Source organism: Lytechinus pictus, chromosome 4, assembly GCF_037042905.1.
Source record: "Lytechinus pictus isolate F3 Inbred chromosome 4, Lp3.0, whole genome shotgun sequence".
In the NCBI taxonomy this organism is placed as follows: domain Eukaryota; kingdom Metazoa; phylum Echinodermata; class Echinoidea; order Temnopleuroida; family Toxopneustidae; genus Lytechinus; species Lytechinus pictus.
Genome location: NC_087248.1, coordinates 6405612 through 6431839, shown reverse-complemented (window position 1 = coordinate 6431839; position 26228 = coordinate 6405612). Strand labels below are relative to the sequence as shown.

At 36.5% G+C, this 26228-nt stretch overlaps 2 protein-coding genes across 5 annotated transcripts; one reads left to right on the top strand and one right to left on the bottom strand.

The window, feature by feature from the left end:
• Positions 1-919: 919 nt before the first annotated feature.
• Positions 920-13901, bottom strand: LOC129259116 (general transcription factor IIE subunit 1-like). Of its 2 annotated transcripts, none has more exons than XM_064098256.1 (3): positions 13796-13901; positions 5122-5829; positions 920-4832 (listed from the first exon to the last, which is right to left on the bottom strand). In XM_064098256.1, the coding sequence occupies exons 2-3, from the start codon at positions 5787-5789 to the stop codon at positions 4196-4198; spliced, it is 1305 nt and encodes a 434-aa protein (XP_063954326.1). In that variant the 5' UTR covers positions 5790-5829; positions 13796-13901; the 3' UTR covers positions 920-4195. The 2 variants fall into 2 exon arrangements, with proteins under 2 accessions (XP_063954326.1, XP_063954327.1); XM_064098257.1 differs by lacking the exon at positions 13796-13901 and adding an exon at positions 6647-6728.
• On the top strand, positions 13295-26184 carry LOC129259117 (uncharacterized). Of its 3 annotated transcripts, XR_010293321.1 has the most exons (3): positions 13295-13354; positions 19208-23563; positions 24561-26184. XR_010293321.1 is itself a non-coding variant. In XM_064098254.1 (2 exons), exon 2 carries the CDS (start codon positions 19376-19378, stop codon positions 23060-23062), a length of 3687 nt encoding a protein of 1228 aa, XP_063954324.1. In that variant the 5' UTR covers positions 13295-13354; positions 19208-19375; the 3' UTR covers positions 23063-23715. The 3 variants fall into 3 exon arrangements, 2 of the variants coding, with proteins under 2 accessions (XP_063954324.1, XP_054753364.2); XM_064098254.1 differs by lacking the exon at positions 24561-26184 and having other exon boundaries at positions 19208-23715; XM_054897389.2 differs by lacking the exon at positions 24561-26184 and having other exon boundaries at positions 13295-13374; positions 19208-23709.
• Positions 26185-26228: the final 44 nt, after the last annotated feature.

Here is a 26228-nt window from a genome sequence, read left to right as displayed (position 1 = left end):
ACATCGGCATTGTGCTGTAGATATTTTTAGGCATTAATTAGTGGCAGTATTCATTAAACGAACATAGCAATATATCATAGATACTTAAATTTATCTCAATGAGGAAAAATCAAAGCGATAACATCAAAAATTTTCCCCCATTCTTTCACATTTCTCTTCATCATTATCATCCTTTTTTTTTCTTGTTTCCTTCCTCTTACATACTTAATCTCTCTCCCATTTCTAGTTCACTTTACCCCTTCCTTCATTCTCCTCTTTTCATAATTTTATTCCTTCATTTTCCCATTCTTCCTCATTCTTTCTAGGGACAAGGGGAGGGGGGTTGGGACAGAGACAGGACAGGAACCACCTTGATGAAATATCAATGACAGTTATAAGAGCAAATAACAGAGAGTCCTCTTTTTTCTCTCAAAATTTTCTCCCTTCTACCGACTCTATCTTTTCATCTCTGGCTTTATATACATCACCATTAACTGCTTTAAAATTGAGATCACTAATACTATGTAGATTTCAAATTGGCAACTGAGTGAGTAAATTATGACAAGGCGCAAGTGCAACTTTCCCATAGGCCATGTACTTTATTATCAGGGATTTGTGGTTTTCTCCTAAGTACCCATTCCCCTGGGGCAGTAATCTAAACATAACCCGGGTAGTATATTGTTTTATGTCCTCATGAAAGAAAAATATAATTTGAAATAAAACTTTTGGGAAAAATGACATTTTAGCCAAAATATGTATTGGAGTACATGGAAGAGTAGTCCTTGCCTTACATCACTATGACATCCCATATGCGGCCAATTTGAAGTCTCCATGGGTATAGTGATTACCAATATTTACAACTTTAAAAATTCATAACTTTCTTGTTGTTTGTCCAGTATTGTTCAAACTTTCACATATCAACTTGTCTGATTTTTCTTTTCCCTATAAAAACAAGTTTTTATTTGGGTTGGATTCCCCTTTAACAATACAGTCACATGTAGGCCTACTTGTAAAGATGCGACACCAGAACAATAAATACGATTTGCAGCATCCATTAATCTTCCATAATATAATATTCCCCCCCCTTTTTTTTAAATGATACTGTGCAATCAAGTATACTTCAAAGTCGATTTTTTTTTTAAAGGATTTTTATATTTCTCATTACAAAAGTTTTAAAATACATTTCCTTCAATGTAACATATTTAAATGAGCCAAGTCAAAAATTAGATGAATTTGTATGAAGACATTAATAAACAAAGACACATTATGTTTTCTATCGCAGGTTCACTTGACCTGGCTGTGGCCTCAAGAGATAAAAATAATAGTATAAATTTTGAGATGTTATGAGTAACTGGAATCCTTAAAATCCAAGTCAGCCCCCAACAGCCATTTGATTTGATTAAGTCGAGAAACACTGAAGCAGCATAAGACTCAAAATTTCATCAAAATAGGATGAGAGCTTAGAAAGTTTATGTACAGTAAAGATTTGTTTAATTTCACTGTTTCAATACAGTAACCTGTATAACACAGGTTATATGCAAATGAGAGTGGATGGCATCACATACCTTAATATCTGAATTGCAATTTGTTACTGTACATGAAATATCAATTGTTCAGTTTTTGTAGATATGATGATAAAGAACCCCTTGATTAAATTGTGACTGTTTCACATGCTAATAGAGCAGACAAACAGTCAAACCATTTTGAGCATCATGGGAGAGGGGGCGAAGAAAAAAGGTGTGTTGATAAAATTGGATCCCTCACCACTGTGTTGAGAATTTTTTCATTGTGTGCAAAATTTCATTGCCTGCAATCTCGAGAGGTTTAAATTGTACCTAAAAGGTTTGAATTATAAAATGGTTCAATTGAAACCTCTTTTTAAAGTACTGACCAATATGTCACATTCTCTTATTATAAAAACTTCTTTTACATCCAATTTTTATTAAATTCTCAGTGGTACATTCACAAGTTGTTGGGAAAAATTGTGATTACTGCACATGCTTCATAATAAGCCAGTTCATGGTTAGTTCATGATCAACTTTTCTCAAATGACCTTTGTGATTATTCATTAGGATAAGCACTATCATTTTCAAATGTAGATGTTGCGTAAGCTTTACCGGTAGAGTATTCAAATTCTAAGAACAAAAGGCATTGTATAGACCAGGTGACTAGAATAGTACATCAGGGATAAAGTTTGGAAATCTGTTTTATTGTCTGCCTTTGGCACATTTGACTATTGTTTAGGCTACTGTCAAATACCAGTGATTATGAAGGCTCTATTTATTACTGTTCAGCTTGGATGTGATAAATATTTTGAAAGGAATACATGAATAATCATCAAATCACAAATGCCTATGTCAGTGAATTTGAAAGCCACCTTCATGGTTGTCTCCATTGACCTTTTTCTGCTCGTGCGCAGTTTACAACCGTGAACAGGCTTATTGACATCTGAAACTTGAACTGGATTGGATCCAGCTAATTTAGTAATATCAACATGTACTCTCAAAAGATAACCAATCAAATGAGTTGATAAGTCTTTAGCTTTAACAGAACCTCAAAGCCATAGGAAAGTTGTGATTACAATGCTTCTGGCATATACATAACATATAGCGTTGTGGCCCAGCGGATTGGTCTTCTGACTTTGAAACAGATGGTCGTGGGTTTGAATCCCAGCCATGGCATAATTTCCTTCAGCAAGAAATTTATCCACATTGTGCTGCACTCAACCCAGGTGAGGTGAATGGGTACCTGGCAGGATTAATTCCTGGAATGCACTGAGCGCTGAAAGGCAGCTCGAACTAAAGCCGGGGTAATAATAATAATAAACAATGCACCTCGGAATAGAATACTTCTAGACAGATGGCGCTATATAAATGCCTATTATTATTATATATTGATCCTGCGGTAAAATACCACTTGGTCTGAACCTATTTCTTTTACTTTCCATTTGGTCTCATCCCATATGATCCACTTTGTCTACAAACCTTTTTGTCAATTATTTTCTGTGTTACATCCTTCCTTATCATCAGAGATAAATTCAACATTGGTACTTTTTATATTTTGCTTGGGTGTTTTTGCTACTTAAGCATATAATACTACTACTACTACTACTAATAATAATGTGACTTATAAAGCGCCAAATCCACTCTGTAGAGTGCTCAAGGCGCATAAAGAGCTAAGAGTTACATAAAAAAGTTTTTAGAAGATTTTTGAACGTTTCGACAGAGGTACATTTTTTATGTCTTCAGGAAGGCTATTCCACAAAGTGGGGCATGCAAAAGCAAATGATCTTTCCCCCCAGGTTTTTGAAACTGGTGCTGAAAAGGGGGTACCTGTTACCCACAATACACATACGAATTGAAAATTTCCTGGATTTTCCTGACCACAAAAATAAATCTGAGTGTTGTGAATGGTAGCTAGACTAAGGGCAAATTTGTTGAACAATATAGTGATCAATTTCACAAATAAATCAAAGTCACTTAGAAAAAATTCTTACAGTTTTCTATGACCTTCCAGGTTAAAGTGTCAATTCCTTGATTAGCCTAATTTTTGCTTGTAAATTTCCCATCAAATGGTAAAATACATGGCAAAAATGCTCAATAGCCAATCAAAAACAAGAATTCCATGGCAATTATTACGATATATATCAGTATAAATATCTACACACTTCAACTTGACAATGGCAACTTGACTAGCCTGGTTAAAACACCACGTACATGTATATACGTTGACCAAATATCCCAAAATATCTCAGTCTTTACCAAGTCATCTGTCATCTAGTGGCAGCAGTGGGATAGAGAAGGCTGTTACAAGTTGAAGTGAGTAGATATCCAAAGTGATATTATATATCATAACAGCAGTTACCACTAGATGACAAAGTGACCATAATACATTAATTTTCAAACAATGGAGCATAGGATACATGCTAACTTTAAAAAAATAAAAAATCTTACTTAAACAAAGTCTTATTTGGGGGCAATTACACAGTAAAAGTATACTGCACAAACTGTTCAAAATCTTACTATTTTTGCTTTCATTTTGCTATTTTGAATGAAAAAAAAAATCTGACTAAAGTCTCATTGGTCTACACATATGGCAAAGTAAGATTTATAAGAAGGGTACCCCTCCACCCCTTCCTTTCACTTTGAAAAATAAATCCATTTATGTTGAGTTCTCACTGAAAGCAAGATACTGAATAAATAAGAAGTCCACAAGATCATTCATACATGTCAGCATGTGCTTGTTGTGCAAGTCTGATATATTCATCCTTCTCTTCCTGATCCATTTCTGAGATCATTTCCGGAGTGACTTCATCCAGAGGCACTTGCCTCCCTTGGACCATCACCATCATATCCTCATCTTCTTCTTCCTCTTCCTCCTGTCTACCCATTGACACATCCCCCATCAACGTACCAAAAGCCAGCCTGTCCTCTGATAGCAAAGGGTCAGTTCTACCTTGAGGGAACTCATCATCGGAGGCACTAGCATCGCTTTCATTGTCACTGTTAGGTTCATGATGGAAGCTTGGTCTTTGTCCGACTTTCCTCTCATGAGCGAGCAGGGCCTTCATGATCTCGCCATCATGTGACTTCCCAGCGTTGGTTCGATTTTGATCCGCCTTCATGGTTTCAACAGCGCTTCCTGAAGCGGCCTCTATGATAGCGCCATCAACAGTGCTCTCTGTCATCCAGACAGGACGTTCACGGGGTGCTGGTTCATTGTTAGCTGGACCTTTGTTTTCTCCAATGTTGATGGTGACGTCTTGATGGTAAAGTTCAGCAGGGTTACGATTGTTCTCTCTCCAGCCATGTAGAGGGCCTCCTATGTTCAAGCCTCGATCACCCAAACGACCCCTGTAAATGAATATTCAGAATAGATATTTATCAACATGCATAAATCCATAAAATCTTTAAAACACATTTGAAACATAAGTATCATACTATTAAAAAAAAGCATAATTAATGAAGAGAAAGCTACGCTTTCGACCAAATACTTCAACAGAGCAAGGTGCCAAACCACAATTGATATCACAATTTCAAATATTTCTATCATATTTGATACAATAACGGTTAACCTACCCATTATTTATATGAGCATCTTTTAAACTGATTAAAAAATCTGATTTTGAGCTATGAAACTTACTTTTGTGCTTCACTAAGAGGGACCGGCGTTGGGTCTAGGATATCTTGTGAAAGCTTGACATGCTCTACTTCCTTTAGCAGATCAAAGATGGGCTTCATTTGTTCATTGAATGTCACCATCTGAGTGACAGCATCTCTCTTCGGGACTGCACTCTCATCCTCCAAAACCTCTGACCCACAGTATGTGCATTTCATCTTCATCGTGAATGGATCGTACAGGTTTCCTGCATCGAACTCATTGTAAGTCTTATCACACTGTTTACCAATACATTTGAAAAGTGCCTTACAGGTAGAGTCCCTCTCCCTGTTTTCAATTTTCTGTCTCATCCGATCCAACTTGAATCTGACAACGTTCACAAATGTCTTGTAGTTGATGTAGTAGTAATAGTGCCTCATGGCGCGGCCATCGGCCTGCGTCTCGACTCGCATCACCTGCTTCAGGAGCTTATCATTCTTGATTTTCATCAGCAAAGTCCGAAGCTGTTTCTTGTCGAACTTGAGCAGGTCAGCAAGGTCATCCTCCTTCATGATGGTGTTCCTGATTAAAAGGTCAACAACAAGGGCATGTTCCACAGAGTAGAATCCATGCATGATGTACTTTGCTAGCGACTTCAGCTCATCAGGGACAACTGTAAGCACTCCCTGTTCTGCAACGGGCAGGGATGTCATGTTGAACTCTGATGGCTGACACTCTTGTTAAATTGTGTTTCTGAAAAGTAAGATAAAAGAATGAAAAGATTTTAATTGATGCAGAAACAAATCATTATGTAATTGAGATAAGAAATATTGAAAGAGTATTATTTTTTAACAGAAAATATACATATAAATTATCTCATTTCTCGCTGATCGTTGTTTATGGAATGCTGTACATTTCTCATATTTGCTGATATACCTGATAATTTTGTGTAAGTTTTATGCAATAGAGACGTAGACTTCCCCACTTTCAATATTATGACAATACAAAATAATGACCTTAGTTTTTTTTAGTTATATGCAACATGGTCAAAGTTTATGGACCCTAAATGACCTTTGACATTGATAATCTGAGTGGCACAAGATGACTGGTGAATACAATACCCCCAGTGTCCAATTAAGTTTCATGAAGTATATCCTTTACTTTCAGTTAAGAAATTAACCTGTAAGAATTCAATATTGATATAAAGTCAAGGTTCACTGACCATAAATGACCTTTTGACCTTGACCATATGACCTGACACTCATGTAAAATGATCAGTGATACTTCAATATCCCTCATGTCCAAGTTTCATGGAATAGATCTACACTCTTATAACGTTTGAAAACTTATTTGACAGAATTTCCACGTTGACGACACCGCTAACACTCCGTCGGAAAGTACCAACATAGAGCTATTAATAGCTCTATGGTACCAACAACAGCGGGAAAATGATTTTCCAGGTACCGGTACTTGTTTACACGAGGCAAATCGGGGGCAAATCCATCCATTTGCCTTAGAATTGATGCTTGATTATTTATGCAAATTAGTGAGAGCAATCTGGACAGTGTACCATTAAACAGGACTTGTCGGATGTTTTGTCTGACAGTTAAACAGTGACTCTCAGCCAAACAAAGTAAATGCAAGATGTCAGATCTGACAACTTGTTGGACAAAAATATTGATGAAACGCTCCCCTGGTGGTGGTTCGGCTGGTGTAGCGGCGGATCCGATGTTAGGCAGATGCGATACGGCTCTAGGATTAGGAACACTATCTGCCGGCGGGTCGTGTTCAAACTTCGGCGGATTTCAGATTAACCAATTCTCTTCGACAGATAACGTTCTAACTATCGTTTCTCGGTCTACATGCACATGATAGCCATTTCCTTTAAAAGTGTATAGGACCTAATATTTTCATTTATATATTTTGATAGGCAAATAAACAAGAAAATTAAACCGAATCAACCCGGTAGATATGGTTCCGAGTAAAGAAATAAAATACCTTTTGTTTCCGTGCATGGAGCTGCACGGAGCAAGGCATGCCGGCGTACTAATACCCCAGTTAATACCAAGCTAGAGAGCCTCGTCGTTGAGTTAAACGGCAAATTATAGACACAGTCCACAGAACAAATTGAAAATTTGAAGAAAACGTTTTCATTCTTTTTAAGGCTAAGTAGGATAGATTATTTTTAGTCAAGAGCAAGGGCGGAAATCTCTCCCCAAAGGTAGGGGCCGGGGACCAGGGGCTGGAAAATTTGACAAGCAAAAAAAAAAAAAAAATAGAGTTATCGCCCCAAATGTAAGGTCATTTCGACCAAAATGAATTTGACAAGCAAAAAAAAAAAAAAGTAATCGCCCAAAAAGTATGGTCATCTCGTCCAAAATGCATGTTTTATATTATTCGATTTTTAATGATGTATTTCTTTCCATCATAAAAGACCAAAAATAGTAGGGGATTTCCGCCCATGGTCAAGAGTGAATATTGAAGGGGGCAGGGGCGGATCCAGCCTTCGCCAATAGGGGGGCCCCGGTTTTTTTTCAGCCATATTTTCCCCGATCGGCCGTTCGAAGATGATTTTTCCCGGGATTTTTGGCTTTTTTGAAGGGGGTAGTCCTAATAGTCACTTCTTATGAATAAAAATAAACATATAATACCATAAGCCTTATTTACATAATGCGAGCGCGAAGCGCGAGCTATTTTTGTTTGGAAATCTTATGTATTTTTCCTAAAATTCTGAACATACTGGGCAATGTTTGTTATCCTGAAAAAGATGTGTATGCAGATCAATAATTACTACGAACGTGAAGCGCGAGCAGAAATGAATTGATGGAAAAGGCACTGTTAAAGACTGCTTGCAGTTAGCCTTGAAGACGTTACATACTTCAAAATCAAATAATGCAAGCGCGAAGTGCGAGCTGAAATTTGTTGACAGTTTTACCTAAGGAATGGAAATTCTAAGCACTTTTTTGTAACTTAAACAGAATAGGTATATAACTAAACAATTGATGCGAGCGCAACGCGCGAGCTGAAAATTTCGAGATTTAGACCTATATATATACTGAACGAGACACTTTATTCAAGTTTTGTAAATCATGAAAAGGATGAGTAAGTGGGGATCTTCCTTACATTAATAATGCGAGCGCAGAACGCGAGCAGAAAATTTGTATATAAGTTTTAAACTGATCGAAAAGGTACCTGTTAAGGACTGCTTGCACTTAGCAAGAAGACGTTACATATTTAAACAATCAAATAATGCGAGCGCGAACTGAACATTTTTGACTTTTTCTACATAAAGAATGTGGAATTTCAATCAATTTTTGTAATCGTGAACATGATAGGTATGTAACTAAACAATTGATGCGAGATATAGACCTATAACGGGACACCCTTTTCATGTTTTGTAAATCATTAAAAGTAATAGGGGATCTTCCTACATTGATAACGCGAGAGTGTTTTATATTTAGACCTCGAATCTAGGCATTCTAAATACATATTTTATCATAAAAATCAAAACGAGCGCGAAGCGCGAGCTTAAACTATTTGATATTCTGATCTGAAAAAAGAGTAAATTTAAGCTCTATATATATTTCAAGCACTTTGTAGGAAAATTGTGAGGTGGATATGGATCGCACTTAATAAAGAGCTGATATTTACAATTATTATTACTTTGAGTTTTAACATAGGACCGAGACATCCTTAGGACATGCATATGGAAATGATGAATATCTTCCTATTCCTCTTGCGAGATGAAACAATAGGGACAATTTAATTATTAGATAAATATCTTATATTCATTAATGCCTAATGAGGGCGCGAAATTTGATGATATTATGGCCTGAAAACTTGACATTAAAGCAATTTTGTCATTATAAATAGGATGCATCAAGTTAATATATTTTAACCATTAATGCGAATCGCGAGCAATTTTTTTTTTGGATAAACTGTCATGAAAAGGGGATTTTAAATAGTTTGTTGTATAATCAATATTGAGGAGACATACATAACTCGCCAATCAAAATGCGAGCGTGCAGCGCTAGCTGATACGCTTTGACAATCAGACCTCATGACCTGAAAAGGGATATTTTGAAAACTTTATGGAATACACGAAAAGCTGATACATCTAAATTTGCAAGCGCGCAGCACGAGCAGAAAAACTGACATTTTTACAGAGCACTTTTTAAAAACTATTTGTTAATCACACAAAATAAGGAAGTTTCAATTTCCGAGGTGAAATATGTTTTGTATATTGACTTCCAAACTTGATATTTAACTGAACTCCAGATTGAACAAGATATGAAATTCACCTAACAGGCATTGCGAGCGCGAAGCGCGAGCGAAATTTTTTTATGACGTGAAAGATTCTTTTTATTTTCCAAGTCTTCCCCTCATCTTATTTTATTCACTCGTCTTCCTCCTCTTCTTTTCTTTTCTCTCCTCTCCTTTCCCTCCTTTTTCCTTTTTTTATTTTTTTGCTCCGCCAATAGAGGAAAAAAGATGAGAATGAAAACAACTGCGTTCAATCTTAGAACTCCAAACTTAAAGGCCATAATTCCACCCTAGAAAAATGTTGATTCGAATAAATAGAAAAAAATCAAACGAGCATGACGCCAGGTTTTCACATAAAAAAGACAGAAAATCATTTTTTTAATAAGAGGAGACTTATTTTGAACACAAAATTCAGATCTCTTTTCTCGAGTGAAGGAAATTTCATGTATTATTCGTACAACTCAGTGTGATGCAAATGAGTCGATGATATCCCTCTTTTATTAATTTTTGAATATTTTTTAAAAACAGATTTACGAACCATGAAATGGTAAAACAGTGGTAAAAATACGTTTTATTCCTCCATCAGGACATGTGGGCTTGTGTTCCTCAGGACAACAAATAAAAATAAAATAAAATACAAAATAGTGAGTGGGTGACGTCATCAGTTCCCTCATTGCATACCAGGATGAGAATATTAATGTTTTGTGAAATTAAGCGAGAATCAAAGGGAAAGTTCACCCTGACGAAAAGTGTGTTGTAAAAATATAGCATTGAAACTATTGGTGAATCTTTATGAGGAAAATCCATTGAAGACTAAAAAGTTATGAGAATTTTAAGCTTTTGATTTGTGACGTCATTATACGAGTAGCTTCAGATTATTTTATTTGGTATAAGATAAAATCGAGATACAATCATTGACATAAACAATGTAGTACATAAAATACCAGAATTGCTAGCAAAAAGTAAAAAACCTGTAAACAAGCAACCCTCAAGATACAAAATAATGAAATACAATAATACAATAAAATTAGATACAAAATCTAATTTATCTATTTTGTAAAAAAAAAATTGTAAATTTTGTGTTTTTCATTATTGTGTGACTTAATGAAAACGAAAACTGTCATTATAAGTATATGGTAACATATATTTTAGTTTATACGTAAATAAAGATGTGCCTTGGGAAAGAATATCTGCAAATTTAAGTAATTTCAAAGATTTAAACAAAGGAGAGGTATGTGCCCTGAAGGAGGCGTTGCAGCATCAACGAACATCCCGTTTTTGAAGTATGAAAAGGGTTTTTAAAAATTTAACAAATGTTCTTGCCCATATAAGATTACAATACATTAAGTACGGATATACAAGTGTATGATATAGAGAAAGCATGGCAGAGGATGGTAAAAAAACTTTTTAAATTACACCGAATTACATCGAATCTTCTTGGAAATTATTTCAATATGTTTTTCCCACAAAAGTTTATTATAGTTATACCTAAGAAATTTGCAAATTGAACTTGGTTGATATATTTACCGTCCAATTTTAAAATTATGTATTCAATATATATATTTTTTTTTTCCCCCGTTTCATTAATTTTCAATTTATTTGCAGAAAACCAATTAGCAACATTCTGCAGTTCAACATTTTCTTCAGAAATCAAGTCTTTAAATGTTATACCTGAATGGAATATGTTCGTGTCGACAGTATATTATAATGTAATTTCTTTAAAGATTCAACAATGTCGTTTATGAACAACGAAAATAATAATATACTACCTTGAGGCACACCTTGTCGTATAAAAATATATTCTTTTTGATAAATTAATTCTAAACCATTCCAAGGGAATACCTCTAATTCCATAAAAATTATTTTTTTTATAAGATTTGGTGATCCAGACAATCGAATGCTTTGCTAAGGTCTACGTAGACCCCCAAAGCTATCTCTTTCTTTTCGTTGAATTTGTACAGAAGTTCAGAAGCAAAAAGCAAAGCTCACTCTGTATAATAAAATTTTCGAAATCATATTGCTCCGAAAATAAATGAATTATTCAGGAAAGTAAATAATCGATTGCATATTTTTCTAGAATAAAAAAAAAGGTTGGACAGCAATTAAATTGGACGATAGTTTGATAAATCTTTTTTGTCAACCTTTTTAATAGGGCTATAACTTTTGAAACATTCATTGAATTTGGAAATGGTCCAGATTGAAACGATAAATTAAACACGTGGGTTAAAGGTTCAACAATTATGATTATTTTCTTTACAAGAAATGGTGGCATATCATCAACCCCACAGAAATGTTTATTTCTTAAAGAGCCAGATACCTTCAATTCTTAAAAATTCCGTTTCTGTCTGTAGATGAAAAATAAAAAAGGAGTGAGTTGAATAATCACGAAAACATCTAATGGACCTCGTATTATCAACACAACCATCATTAACAAAAAAAAAGAGTTAAAAGCATTTGCAATTGATTTCTGTTCAGCCTCACGCGCCATGCATCTTTACGGATGAATGAAGGTTCTTTACCGAGCAGGCTGTTAGGAATTTTCCAAGTTTTCGATTTGAGTTTTGCAGCAAAATATTTTTGTTTAAAGACACGAATAATATGAATAAGTTTGTTTTTATAGGATGTGTATTTTTTTCTTCATGTTATGGATTTTCAGTTTTAAATACTGCTTAAATAAGCGTTCCTTCTTACTAATGGATTTAAGAATGCCTTTTGTAATCCAGGTTTTTTGTGTGTGCTCTAATTCTATCTTTACCGGGTGATGTCCTTGAATACTTGCGATATAATCTCTTTCAAACCCTTAACAAAAGTTTCGTAAGCTACGTTGACATTGGATAAGGTTGTCGCAGAGGACAACTTGTTACATGCTAAGACTGGTGTTAAGCGTGGGTTTTATTATTCAAATGGGTGTGGTAACTTGGTGGAAAATAGTTCGTTAATTGAAATATGGGGAAATGGTCAGATAGGTCTGAATAGAAAATACCAGGTAGGATCGCCTTATCCAGCACATTTGTAAAGATATTATCAATACAAGTAGAATAATTGATTGTACCACGAGTTGGTCTCGAGATAAGTGGGGAAAAGAGGATGAAGCCCGATGAATATTGTGTCGATGAAAGCACTAGTATCAGAATGAAGGGCATAACTAAGTAAATCAAAGTTAAAGTCACCATCAATATAACAGTGTTTCTTTTCTTTGACATGCTTAAAAAAAGGTCATTAAACTCAACACCACTAGTATCGGGAGCTTTGTATACAGTTCCAACAATCAAATTCTGAAGTTCCTTCATGATTTCAATAAAGACCGGCAGTATCAATAGTTGAGGTACAAAAGTATAAATCAGTCATCAGCTTGAAAGTGACATTATCCTTGATATACATACACCACCTCCTATAGGCGATCACTTCTATATTTTTGAATTAGTTTATAATTTGTTATGTAATTTAAATGCATAAATTTCTATTTTAATAGCTCGTGATGACTGATTCTTTTTTTCTCTCAGGAGCAGGTGTGACACAAAATTTTCTGAAGTTGATATACTGAAGGTGCAATAAAAAATATCTTCAATTTCTTGAGAAAAATGAAATTTTATTGATTTTTTTTCAATCCATGATATATTGGAAGCTGCTCACACATGACGACACAAATAAAAAACGTGAAAATACTAATAACTTTTTAAATCTTTGATAGATTTTCCCTCAAACCTTCACTCATTTTTTTTCTGCTATATTTACAATAAACTTTTTGTCAGGGTAAACATCCCCTTTAAAAATGTCATAACTTTGTCTTATTTTACGTCCAATTTTCACGAAAATTAAGTATTACGCTTGTTGGATTTTTTCCCTTTTTATTCAAATCCACTTTTGGTTGGGATTGACTTGTCCTTTAACTAGATGCACAGAAGAGCGCCATCGTTTTATTTTGAAAAATGCTAATTTTAAACCACGCCGCGCCGCATATCACATGCACATGATGAAGAGGTCAGTGATCACATCGCAAGCAAGCAAGAAGGAGGTAAACATTGGGCCTGTTGGGTAAAATTTTTACAGTAATTCATATTATCAAATATTTAAATTAATCTTTTTATCTGAGGGTGATTGTGTACATGTATGTGCAGAGTGATGTGAGGTTCTTTGTCGATTAACTGCATTTCTAAAAATAATTATGGTGACGAAATCGAAGTTGGAAATGTCCCAGGTACGTGTTAGACCCTCGCTTGGCACACGTGACATGAATGCGTGATACGTCTGTGAAAGCAGACTGCCCCTGCTGTTGACCATGAACGCAGAAAAGCGTAACAAGGTTTAATAGAGTCATATTATATCATTCGAAATCAAAATACCAAGAGTTCTTCTTTTAAAACGACATGATCAGTTTTGTAGGATCAAATAATATGAAAACTATGATTGTCTGACGAATATGACGATTTCGAATGATTGCCGAAAACGCAATTACCTGATTGGTCAAGCTCCGACTGTGAGGCAGCGCAGCGAGGATGTCATTTTCCGCACGAAACTCGGGAGGGAGACGATGTTTTCCTACAGCTACAGACTATTCTATGAAAACAAATAAATAGTACGAATTTTGGGTGAAATCGAGAAAAGCAAAAGCCCTTAATCATTTTATCAAGAGGCAAAAACTGTCATTTTAATTAAACCCAAACGTTCGATTGCGGTTACAACTTACAAGCATATGATGACTCATTACTTCAGTCCCACGTGTGTAACTCCCTGTATCCATTTTCACTCTGATAACCAGCATGACCAGCGAAGACGGCAGGCGTTTCATTACAATTAAAATGCCTGGCATGCATGCGATCCAGCTACACAATAAGCCTGTTCACGGTTGTAAACTGCGCACGAGTAGAAAAAAGTCATTTGAGATAAACCATGAAGGTGGCTTTCAAATTCACTGACATAGGCATTTGTGATTTGATGATTATTCATGAATCATGTATTCCTTTCAAAATATTTCTTTTTATCACATCCAAGCTGAAGAGTAATAAATAGAGCCTTCATAATCACTGGTATTTGACAGTAGCCTAAACAATAGTCAAATGTGCCAAGGGCAGACAATAAAACAGATTTCCAAATTTTATAACCGATGTACTTTTCTAGTCACCCTGGTGCACTGGTGGTCTATACAATGCCTTTTGTTCTTAGAATTTGAATACTCTACCGGTAAAGCTTACGCAACATCTACATTTGAAAATGATAGTGCTTATCCTAATGAAAAATCACAAAGGTCATTTGAGAAAAGTTGATCATGAGCTAACCGTGAACTGGCTTATACTAATGCATGCAAATCTCCTTTCCACTTTGAGTATAATCTCCATGTTTTTGTTTGAGGCTCTTGGATCCATGATACTAGGCCTAGTGTATGCCCGGACAGGTTGTTATACTTTGTTATACCGAGGTTTTTACCTGACTGCTAAGAAAGCACGAATGCCTGTGAGCAAGCAACCAGGGGACCAACGGCTTAAGGTCCTCTCCGAGGGACCTGGTAAAGAGGATAAATGTCTTACCAAAGGGCACTAGCGCACCATTTGGGAATAGAACCCGGGACACCGGAATCCGAAACCCCCGCTCTACCGACTGAGCTATCATGTGTCCGTACAATAGATTTTTAACAGCCATTAAAGGAAAATGAAACCTTTGAAACAAGAAAGCCTGTGCTAAAACAGAAAAAATCAAAAACAGATCAACAAAAGTTTGAGAAAAATTGAATAAATAATAAAGTTATGAGCATTTGAAGTTAAGATAATTATCATAATGTAGATCCTCCCATTGGCAATGCAACAAAGATGTGTGATGCCACTTGTGAACAACTTTACCATTACTTTTCTATATATTTCACTTAAACTGCCTCTTTTATCACATCTATCAGTAGATCATGTATTATTTCTATAAGAGGGCATGTAATATTGATTTTTAAAGAATACATTATGGATAAAGAGTTTGTATCACTGTAAGAAAGAGCAAAAAAGGACATTTTAGGGGTATTTTATAGTACCTTACAGGGAAAGTTGTTCACATGTGATATCACACATCTTTGTTGCATTGCCAATAGGGTGGATCTCCATAGCATTAGTGATCGCAATATTCAAAATTTCAAATGCTCATAACTTTCTCATTATTTTTCAGATTTTTCTCAAACTTTCTTAGATCTTATTTGATTTTTTTCTTTCCACACAAGCCCATTTGTTCCAAAGGTTTCATTCCCCTTTAAGTTTTCAGACACCCGACCCCCCATCCTACATTAGTTACCAGTATCATAACCAACAAGAAAATGACTTAAACCTATTGCAGTATTACATTAAAAATGAACTTGATATTGCCAAAGCTAAAGAAAAGTTAATGACATCAAGTATATCAACATCTCAAACCCATTTGCAGGTTTTTTACCATACTTTTTAGGGAGGAAGAGTGGGATACAGGATGAGAAGTTTAGATTATTAGAAACCATGCTGTATCTAACTATCACAACAGCGATTAATTGAATATAATCTTGATAAAAGCGAAAGCTTAATATCTACTACTACTCCTACTATTACTACTATTACTACAACTTCTACATCTATTTCTATATCTTCTACATCTACATGACTAAAAATAACTACTGCTGCTACTTCTATATTAGTCTTGCGTATTGCTTCTACTGCTAAATGATGATAATAAAATTAGATTGATTCATCTATTCCCGTCACCATATCTAATGGTTTTACTACAAAGTACTTAATGTTTTTGTTGATTCAAAAATTTAATTTTCCTACTTTGCATTCATGCCCCACCACCATGAAAACACAAAATTTAAGAAAAAAATAATCTACTGAGTTTCAAATGTGCAAATTAATGTCATGAAAAAGCCTTAAAGTTTAATGGTTCAAGCTACAGAGCGCATAGCAATTAATGAATTTATGAAAAAAATGACACCAATGAATATGTTCTTGACCTACAATGTGCCACATGATGACAGACTGAGCACTAGGAACCGTGTGCCTGTCCTGCAGGCATGGTCGGAGGTTAAACACTTCATGATTTTTTTTTATTTTGAACTTTAAAAATCCAAAGTCATATCAAAGGACATCTTACACTGAATATGATGCACATGTTGTCTTACTATATGTACATGTATATAATTCAATCACGTCTCCTAAACCCATGCATTTTCTCGCTAAAGATTGCAGAAGAATTTTGAACAGACGACTTTGCTGCTGCCAGACAGTGCAATAAACCATGTTCAGATAGCTCATCACCATTGTCTTGGGATTCGTTATTCCGAAGGTTTGGATATTCTGAAGGTTCGTTATTCCGAAGGTTCGTATTCCGAAAGGTTCGTAATTCCAAAGGTTCGTTAGTCCGAAAATGAAATGAAGTTTGTAATTCCGAAGGTCAGTTAATTCGAAAACGAAATGAGGTTCGTAATTCCGAAGGTTCGTTAGTCCGAAAACAAAATGAGGTTCGTAATTCCGAAGGTTCGTTAGTCCGAAAACGAAATAAAGTTCGTAAATCCGAAGGTTCGTTAGTCCGAAAACGACATAAGGTTTGTTAATCTGAAAATTGAATAAGGTTCGTATTTCCGAAACTGAAATTATTTCATTTTGTTAACAAGAACGCTGTTGTCATTACAAGATAACAGGATATTATGCAATAATAGTAATAACGAACGATGATACATGTGTGTGTTGTGGCCAGAGCATGTATTGCATTAAGAATAGGCGCCCAGATCAAGCAAAGGCTTAATTTCGATTTTATCTGAGCAATTGCTGCTTAAGCAGTAATAGGATTTGTATTGGAGGGGATGCCATTTTTAATAAGAGCTTCTGCTGGTAATAAAAATAATACTAATGATGATCATAATAATCCAAACGATGATCATAATAAAAATGGTAATAAAGAATATAAATGTTAATACAATTTTATTGATCGTTACGCCTAGTGTTAACAATGTTAATCCTTTTTTCATGATTACAAAAAATGCTCGGAATGTTTACTTTTTTTATGTGGGGCGTTGTGGCCCAATAATGGATTAGTCTTCTGACTATGAAATAGAGGGTCGTAGGTTCAAATCCCAGCCAAGGCGTAATTTCCTTCAGCAAGAAATTTATCCACACCTTGCTGCACTCAACCCAGGTGAGGTGAATGGCCTGGGTACCCGGTAGGAAGAAATTCTTTAAATGCCTTCCTTTGGGCGCCTAGGCAGCCCAGTTAAAGCCGGGGTAATAATAGCAGGGCCCGCTGGGAGAACAGTTTTCTGAACTGAAGTGGCTTCCCTGGGTAAATAATACCAATATTATTATCATTATGTCTTATTAGGCCTACAGGAAATTTCCAAAAGTTTGAGCTCGTGATTCGCTCGCAAAATCTCACAAGGATGCCCTTTAATAATTAACAGCAATAAGGTCCATAATTGACTAAAAAGCGAGTTTTACAACTTCAGATTTGAATTTTTTCCAAACTGCTTGCTTGCTACGCTTGCTCGTGAAAAATAGAACCTAAATGTATATCTTATCAATCAGAAATCAATTAAAAAACCTTTGCTCAACTTAATTACTACAAAACACACAATGACTTTACGCAGATTATAATCTCGTGGTGAAAATATCACCAAAGTGCCCATTTTGACGTACGAGTGTCATTTTTGGCTTTGCCCCCCAAATGAAAATTCGTTCGGCCGCCCTTGCCTTCCCATCCTCATAACAATTGAACAGCAACGGTGTTTCTCCCCCCCCCCCCCACCACACTTGCCCTTCCTCTGCTTTCCTGGTTTTCATTTTTCGGATTAACGAACCTTCGGAATAAAGAACCTTATTTCGTGTTCGGATTAACGAACCTTCGGAATAACAAATCTTATTTCGTTTTCGGATGAACGAACCTTCGGAACAACGAACCTTATTTCGTTTTCGGATAAACGAACCTTCGGAACAACGAACCTTTTTTGTTTTCGGATTAACGAACCTTCGGAACAACGAACCTTATATCGTTTTCAGATTAACGAACCTTCAGAACAACGAACCTTATTCCGTTTTTGGATTATCGAACCTTCGGAAAAACGAACCTTATATCGTTTTCGGATTAACGAACCTTCGGAACAACGAACCTTATTTCGTTTTCGGATTAACAAACCTTCGGAACAACGAACCTTATTTCGTTTTCGGATTATCGAACCTTCGGAATAACGAACCTTCGGAATTACGCCACAAATGTTCGGATTAACGAACCCTTTTTTCGTTTTCGGATTAACGAACATCGAGGTATAGGCAATTTACGTGTTTCGGAATTACGAACCTTCGAAATTACGAAGTGTAACCAAATTTTCACCATGTTGAATGCCAAATATGACTTTGATCATAAATATAGATGTGAAATCAATACAGATTGTCAGGAAATGGACGTTCAGACTGTGAGGTCCAGAACATTTTCTCCCCGAGCTCTTAGGTACATCCCTACCATGGCCGAGGCATTTGCTCAACACAAATTATAATCTAGAGGTTTGGCTATACAGGTCAAAAGGGGGTTTGCTTTTGGGAAGGGGGAGGCAGTTCTTTGTTCTATGATTAGAGGTGCTGGGAACTATTGACAATTATGGTTTTAAAAGGGTAGTCTAGACATCAAACATATGGGTCTTAACTGTATACATTAAAAAGATGTCTGCAATCACTACATAACATTACATGCAAGGTGGCAGTCTGACTGCTGCCCATACACATGCTTGCAAACACAAACACATTGCAGAGTACTTCAAAAGATACTGTAAAAGACAACTCTTTTTTCAACCAATCAGATGTAGAGGCAGTTCGTCCATCACAGCTAGCTATTAATATCAGACTCATTCCGCATTTACATTTTTTTTGCAAATCTTAAAAAGGTTTTGAGGAGCGCAAGAACAATTAGGAATACACCAGATTTCCATCAGGCTGACCACGAACAAGGAGCTGCATACACGTTTTCAAAACATTAAAGTACAGGTTTGTCTGTGAATAACAGGTATTTATCCCAACTTTATATTTCTTATTAAGTAGCAATTAGTAGAAACATGACAAGTCAATCTGGTGAAGAGCCAAGCCGCGTAGGAAAGTTTTGCACTGAATTGAATATAGATACAGAGATTTTGGAGAAAGGGTTATCTGGCGTGGCTGAAGGGTGGGTTAAACTGAATCATTTGAGGTTAGTTCGTGGGGTAGTTGGTGAATTAGATAAATGGTGTAGAGACCATAAATACAGTGTCAATGTACTTCCCAATTTGATAGCAACCCTGTTTGATGTGGGTGACGTAGATACGGATAACAAGGCGGTGAAAGTTAGGGTCCAGAGAGCAGTTGATGCTGTTCGCAAAGCACAAAAAGCGAGGGGAAAGTCGAGGGATGAAAATCTTGAAGTCATTGAGAGAACACTGTTCACATTACCTCACACAAGCAGAGAACAGAGGCAAATAGTAGATGTAGCACTTCATGCTGATGCAGGAGAGGGGGATGTCCCACCCATACCTGATAGGGAGCTTGTGGAGATTCGTGCAGAGAGGGATAGTTTAAGAGATAGTCTTGACAGTATTCGACTTGAGAAAGATCAGAAATTTCGGGAATTGTGCAACTCCAAACAAAAATTGACTTCTGAAATTGCTAGGACACGTGTACTAAAAACCTGCCTGAAGAGAAATGCTAAGAAAATTAAAGATCTGGAGACGAAATTAGATACTCTCGTGAGACAGAAAATAAAGGCTCAAAATAGAAAACGTCGAAACGCTAGGGCTAGGGCTAAGAGGAAACAAGGTGTGCTGAAACAAAGGGTGGTAGATCAAAGTGTGGTGGGACAAAACATGATGGGACAGTTAGAAGCTAGCTTAAGAGCAGAGCTGAAGACATACAAAGCCAATTTGAAAGTCGCTCGAGAAGAGATAAAAGAAATGAAGAAAAATGTAGGGGAAGTGGAAGCAAAATACAGGGAAAGGGTTGAGCTTAACAAACTTCTAGAGCAGAAGAGAGTGACTGAGAGGAACAGGATACTCAGTCGAAACAGATACGATAGGAAAGTAGGCCGTAAGAGGGTAAGAGATAAGATCCAAAAAGAGAGGGAGCAAGAAAGGCTGGCATTGAAGAAGTCGCGGGAGGAAACTAGGGGGCTCAAGAAACGAATTAGAGAGCAAAACTTGTTTACACTGGAAGAAGAGAGTCCAAAGAAGAGATTAAAAGCAGGGAAGCAATATAACGCTAATATACGGAGTGTCTACCTTGATTTGCTAAATAACTATGGCGTTAGTACCAGAAATTGTGAAGGGGTGGTCAAAACAGTGCTTGAAAACTTGACATCTATGGAAATCCCAGATCTACCAAAGAAGAGCACAGCTCAAAATTTGCTATTGGAAGGGAGGAAAATGGCCCAAATCCAGGTAGCCGAAAGCTTAGCACATAATGATTTGACTTTGGGTAGTGATGCAACCTCCAAATTCGGCCATCACTACACCTCTTTTGATGTATTTGAGGGCGAAGGGGGTTCTGGTTTGATAGTGGGCATGCGCGAGACAGATGACGGTACAGCTGACACGACAATGCAAACATTAAAGACAATTTTGCAAGATGTTGTGGGGCAGCAGGATGAAGAGGCGCAAAATCAAGCTGTAAATACTGTACTGGCCAACATAAAGAACACAATGAGTGATAGGCACATTGTTCAGAAGAAATTCAATGAACTCCTGAAGGATTACAGGCAATCCATCCTTCCTAGCATAATTCAGGGATGGAAGGGCATGAGTGAGGGTGAAAGGGATCAGTTTGCATCCATGAATAATTTCTTCTGTGGACTTCACTATCTCGTGGGATTAGCAGAGTATGCAGGGAAAACACTTGGTGCTTGGGAAGGGATGATTTTCAATGACAAAGAGGTGGGTGCTGCAGCTAGTAGTGAAAGTGGGAACAGTACTGAAAGTGGTACAGAACGCCTCATTCGTACTGTATGCAAATCTGTGCAGGACCGTGCTTGCGAGAAGTCAGGAAAACCATTACAATTCAGGACATTTCTCAAATCAAAGGGCATTTCAACAGTGCCTCTTGCCCCTTTCAAGGGGAATAGATTCAACATCCTCTTTCATAATGCCGCGGGTGTTGCTTACCTGCTACCAGAGTTGCTGGAATTCTTTGATAAACACAAAGATGATAATGAACTTATGAAAGGTGTTCACGCTGATCTTGGCATCAAGCAATTCATTGCAGGCGCCCGTGCGCTTGGTTTGATTGACAAAGTGGTTACAGGCCCTTTGTGGCGCACAATTAATGAGAAGGGGCATATAGCAGACATGAATGACCGATACAGAGTTATTCATCAGGGTTTTTCAAGGTGGTCAGATGATAGCAGCCAATTCATGAGGGGTAAGGATATCTTGTTTGATGACATTGATATCAAGAAAGATGAAATCTATCACTCACTGGTGCAAGTTAATCCAGAGTTAGATGAAATGACAAAGCAGATTCTAGAATTGGTTTTCTTGACTTTTTGCCAAGTCACGGAAAAGATGTTAGCGGATCACTTGCCATCCGGCTCACATACAGCAATGAATGAGAAAAAGAAGAGGGAAACAGCCAGTGTACCGAAGACTAATGTAGGTGTAGAACGAGACTTTGGAATGCTTGATAGATTGATGCGCTTAAAACCAGCTGCAAGTACAATGGTGTATGAGGGGGTCATTATGAATGTTAGGAATAGAACTAGGGAATGGAGAAAGGGTCTCACTGAAATGAAAAGGGAGGAGTACATGGAGTATTCCCGAAAGAGCGTAAAGGCACAGAGGGAGGAATATGCGCGTAGAGTGAAGACCCTGTGGGCTAATAGGGAAGCTAAACGAAAAAGTAAGAAGCAAATAGCTCAAGAACGGGAGGATAGAAATAAGGTTAGGACTGAAAAAGTGTACGCTAGTGTAAGGAGCAAATGCGGCGGAATCTGGCTATCAGAGACTGAATTAGATTCTCAGTTGAAAGGGGTGGATGATAAGCATGCCATTGAGATGCTTCAATCTCAGTTACAGGCTAGGAGACATGTCTTTGGAGAAAAGAATGTTGAGGGTAATCTTAACATCTCTGTCAAGGGTAGAAGGAAGAGTTTGTCAGAACTAAAACAGTCCCTAAGAAGTGTATTAAAGACAGCCAATGACAGGATCATTAATGTAGAAGAACAGGAAGAAGTCGACTATACTAACGCTGTAGCACCCACTGAAAAGGTAGAAGAGTTCAGGGAAAAGACACGGGAGAAAATGGCAAAAGAAAAGGCTCGGGCAGTGAAAGGCAAGGACTTAGAATATGATAACTTAGTGGGGAAGATAGTTGAGCATCTAACAAGTAGTGAAGATGGCAGTGAGGAAGGGTGGTACCGGGCAATAGTCACTGGAAAATCCAAAAGAGGCCTTAGCCTTAGCTATGATATAAACCCACAGACGATCATTACCCATCCAAAGAGAGACATAGAACAAGATCTACAGAACGGGGACCTCAAGATTGTAGATTTAAATGTTGAGGATGTAGTAGGGATGGATGTTATGCATCAATTTGAGGTCGGAGATGAAAGGATATGGTATAGAGGGTTCATATCATCTGTCACCGGCCCCAGTGAATGCCTCATCGAGTATGACTATTTAGAAGATGAAAACGATGAGGATAGCGACATAATAGATAATACCTGGGTCGGACCAGTTTTAGAACATTATCGTAATAATTACCTCAGGTTTGTTAGAGCATAGAGGGTGTAGGCCTAAAGCAAGCAAAGGGCTAGGATGGCAGTTAGTGTGATAAAGTATGTGAGTGGAGTATGATAGTAATCTACTTTGCTAGAAAAATTTGATCGAATCCCCTTCTACCCTTTTTTATTATGCGTTGGTATCCTTTTTGTGTTAATTTGCTTTCTTTGATTTTCTTAATTTGATGATGAATTCCCTCTCAGGGCCAGATAGCCTATTGTAATTATAATATTTCACCTGAAAATTACTATATAATGGAACTGATTGAATACTCAAATGGGTTTGTTTTTTGTAGAAAAACAATTTTACAATAAGAAAGTCAATTTCAGTAATAATACAATTGAAACAAATCTTGTGATACATTGTCCCATATTTAATAGGTAAATTGTGTCTATCACAAGATCTTATGTAGTGCCTCCATCCTCTTGAAATTAATTTTCATCACGCATCACTGATTGCTGCCTTGCTCCCTCTCGAGTGGATGCTCTTCCTCTCTGTCATGATGTAAGTGGATTTTTACCCTCAATAAATTCAGGTCAAAGTTAAAATACAATTGTGATTAACCAAATACCGGGTTGCGTGACCACCCACAATTCACAAATGACTCCAGATTTAGCGAATAGCCATTAAATTAAGTTTAGATAAACTTTATTTTCAAAATAAAATGAAAGAATCCTTTCATATCAAAATTAGAGAACAGCCTTTACAAAACAGAGCCCCCTTGGGTACATAAGTGTATATCAATAGAATTTCACATTATTAAAGGGATGGTCCGGGCTGAAAATATTTATATCTTAATACATAGAGTAGAATTCACTGAGCAAAATGCCGAAAATTTCATCAAAATCGGATAACAAATAATAAAGTTATTGAAGTTTAAAGTTTGGCAATATTTTGTGAAAACAGTCGTCATGAATATTCATTAGGTGGGCTGATGATGTCACATCTCCACTTTCCGTTTTCTTATGTTATTACATAAAATCATAATTTTTTCATTATTTCATACTTGTGTGAATAATATGTCTCCCTTACAATGAAATAAGTTGCAGCAATAAATATCTAATGCACTAAATCAGTTGTCAATCCAATTTTTCTAGTTCTTGGAGGAAAATTTTTAAATAAACCTAATTTCATATAATAAAATACAAAAGAACAAGTGGAGATGTGACATCATCAGCGTACCTAATGAATATTCATGACGACTGTTTTCACAAAATATTGCTAAACTTTAAAATTCAATAACTTTGTTATTTGTTATCCGATTTTGATGAAATTTTCGGTATTTTGCTCAGTGAATTCTACTCTATTTATTAAGCTATACATACATTCAGCCCGGACCATCCCTTTAATGACGAATTACAACACAAGCTCTCTCTCAAGCCAAAAGTTAGAAATTTGTCTTTAAATTGGAAGTACAAAATATATGTCGCTGGTGTTCTTTATATAAGGATAATTGTTAAATCTTGCTGTAATGTATTCTCTAAATGTCTCTTCAAAACAGTCACTAGTAGTATCTTCGAAGAAAGTTTGGAGAATCTTGAAGGATAAGCTCTTGAGAGCTACTGCAGATATTAACCGTACAGTTCTTCTCCGTAGAAATAATGCAGCGATGAACTGAAGACATCTATGGAATGCTACACGATTCAGTAATCTATGAAGTGCAGTAAGCTTCTGTTTGTAGAATTATCACGCCAAATGTTGTAAAAACCATTGTAAATTTGAGTGAACAGGAATAATCTTGACAAATGGTAAATATCAGGAAGCGGCATATAGTAATCGTATATAGGGTCCTGCGGTATATCTTTGATGTGTAACTCAAATGTCCATACACATACTAGAAAAAATATTGCTGCTAAGTGCTAATGTTGGGGCTGTTAAAATATTGTTGTACTTGCTTAGGGGGTCAGAGTAATTAGGAAATACTTGTTAAGAGACTAAGAGTACGTTTTGGTTCCAATACTTGTGAAGGGTAGGATTTCACACGCCAATACTTGTTAAAGGATGCATTTTCAGAACATGGAAAATACTTGTTTAGGGTACTTTTCGAAACCCCATGTTCACGCATGGTATCCACTCGTCAGTGGAAGTGCCCCCTTCCCCCGGGAATTCCAGTGCCTTCCTCAACTCTAATGCAAGTTCTTTTTCTCATTTTTTTTATGAAGCAAGTCCCAACCCATTTGTTGAAATCATGAAGGTCTACAATGATAAGCTCTTACATTACCTTTAAAAATTCACGAGTTGATTAAAATTATTTCATTTGTTTATCATGCCTTGGTATGGCAATGTGTTTAATTTGAACATTTACTGTTAAATGAAATTAAACTTGAATGATTGCGGTCATGGATTCAACCTGTTTAAATGAACTGTGTTTTGCTTTAATCTGGAATGGGATCCAAGTGCTATCCCCCTCAGGAGCATGCAGTGGTATATAGGTTCACTCTAGCTTCTTCTGTTTTTAATGAGATGGTAGAGCAAATATTTATATAATATTGACTGGTCTTGAGGGGAACATCAAATATATTGCCAGCAAAAGAATCATATTGGCCCGAGTCTTTAGACGAGGGCAATATGGGTCTTTTAAGGGCAATATATTTGATGTTCCCCGAAAGAAGGGCAGTCAATATTTTTATTATCATCCAAATCAGATATCTAGAGCAAAAATCATGATAACAGTGATATCTTTTAAGAATAGAGTTCTGTTGTGTCATGATAATATCAGTGTCTAGGCTCTGCACTTTACCATTATGACGTACTTGCAAGCGCCCAGATCCAGCGTTGTCTTTATTATGACGTAGATCGTTGGTGCGCGGAACATTATGAAGCATATCACTTCATTCGCATCCTCATCAAAGGCCCGGATGTGAGACCAGGGAAAATACAAAGGTATATTTTGCGTTGTCTCTGCATGCAAAGTCAATACGCGCATTGAGACCGAGGAAAATACAAACAATGTACCTATCCCTTCCTGATAATAATAAAATACAGGGAAATACGGTTTTGTAAATGACCAGCTCAGATGTCTGATACGGGTGATAATCAGTAATATTGCATATTGTTAAGTAATTCACTTCTTTAAGTTGACAATGAACAATGAACATGTATTTTGTATCACATGTCATTATATGAAAAATAAAAAAATAAAATAAAAGAAAAGAAAAAAAGTATAGCC

Excerpts from the sequence above, each read along its gene's own strand:
- LOC129259116 (XM_064098256.1), bottom strand. The coding sequence starts at position 5,789 with ATGACATCCCTGCCCGTTGCAGAACAGGGAGTGCTTACAGTTGTCCCT. Across the intron at positions 4,833-5,121 it reads CCTCTTAGTGAAGCACAAAA|GGGTCGTTTGGGTGATCGAG; the intron begins GTAAGTTTCATA and ends ATTCATTTACAG.
- LOC129259117 (XM_064098254.1), top strand. The coding sequence starts at position 19,376 with ATGACAAGTCAATCTGGTGAAGAGCCAAGCCGCGTAGGAAAGTTTTGC.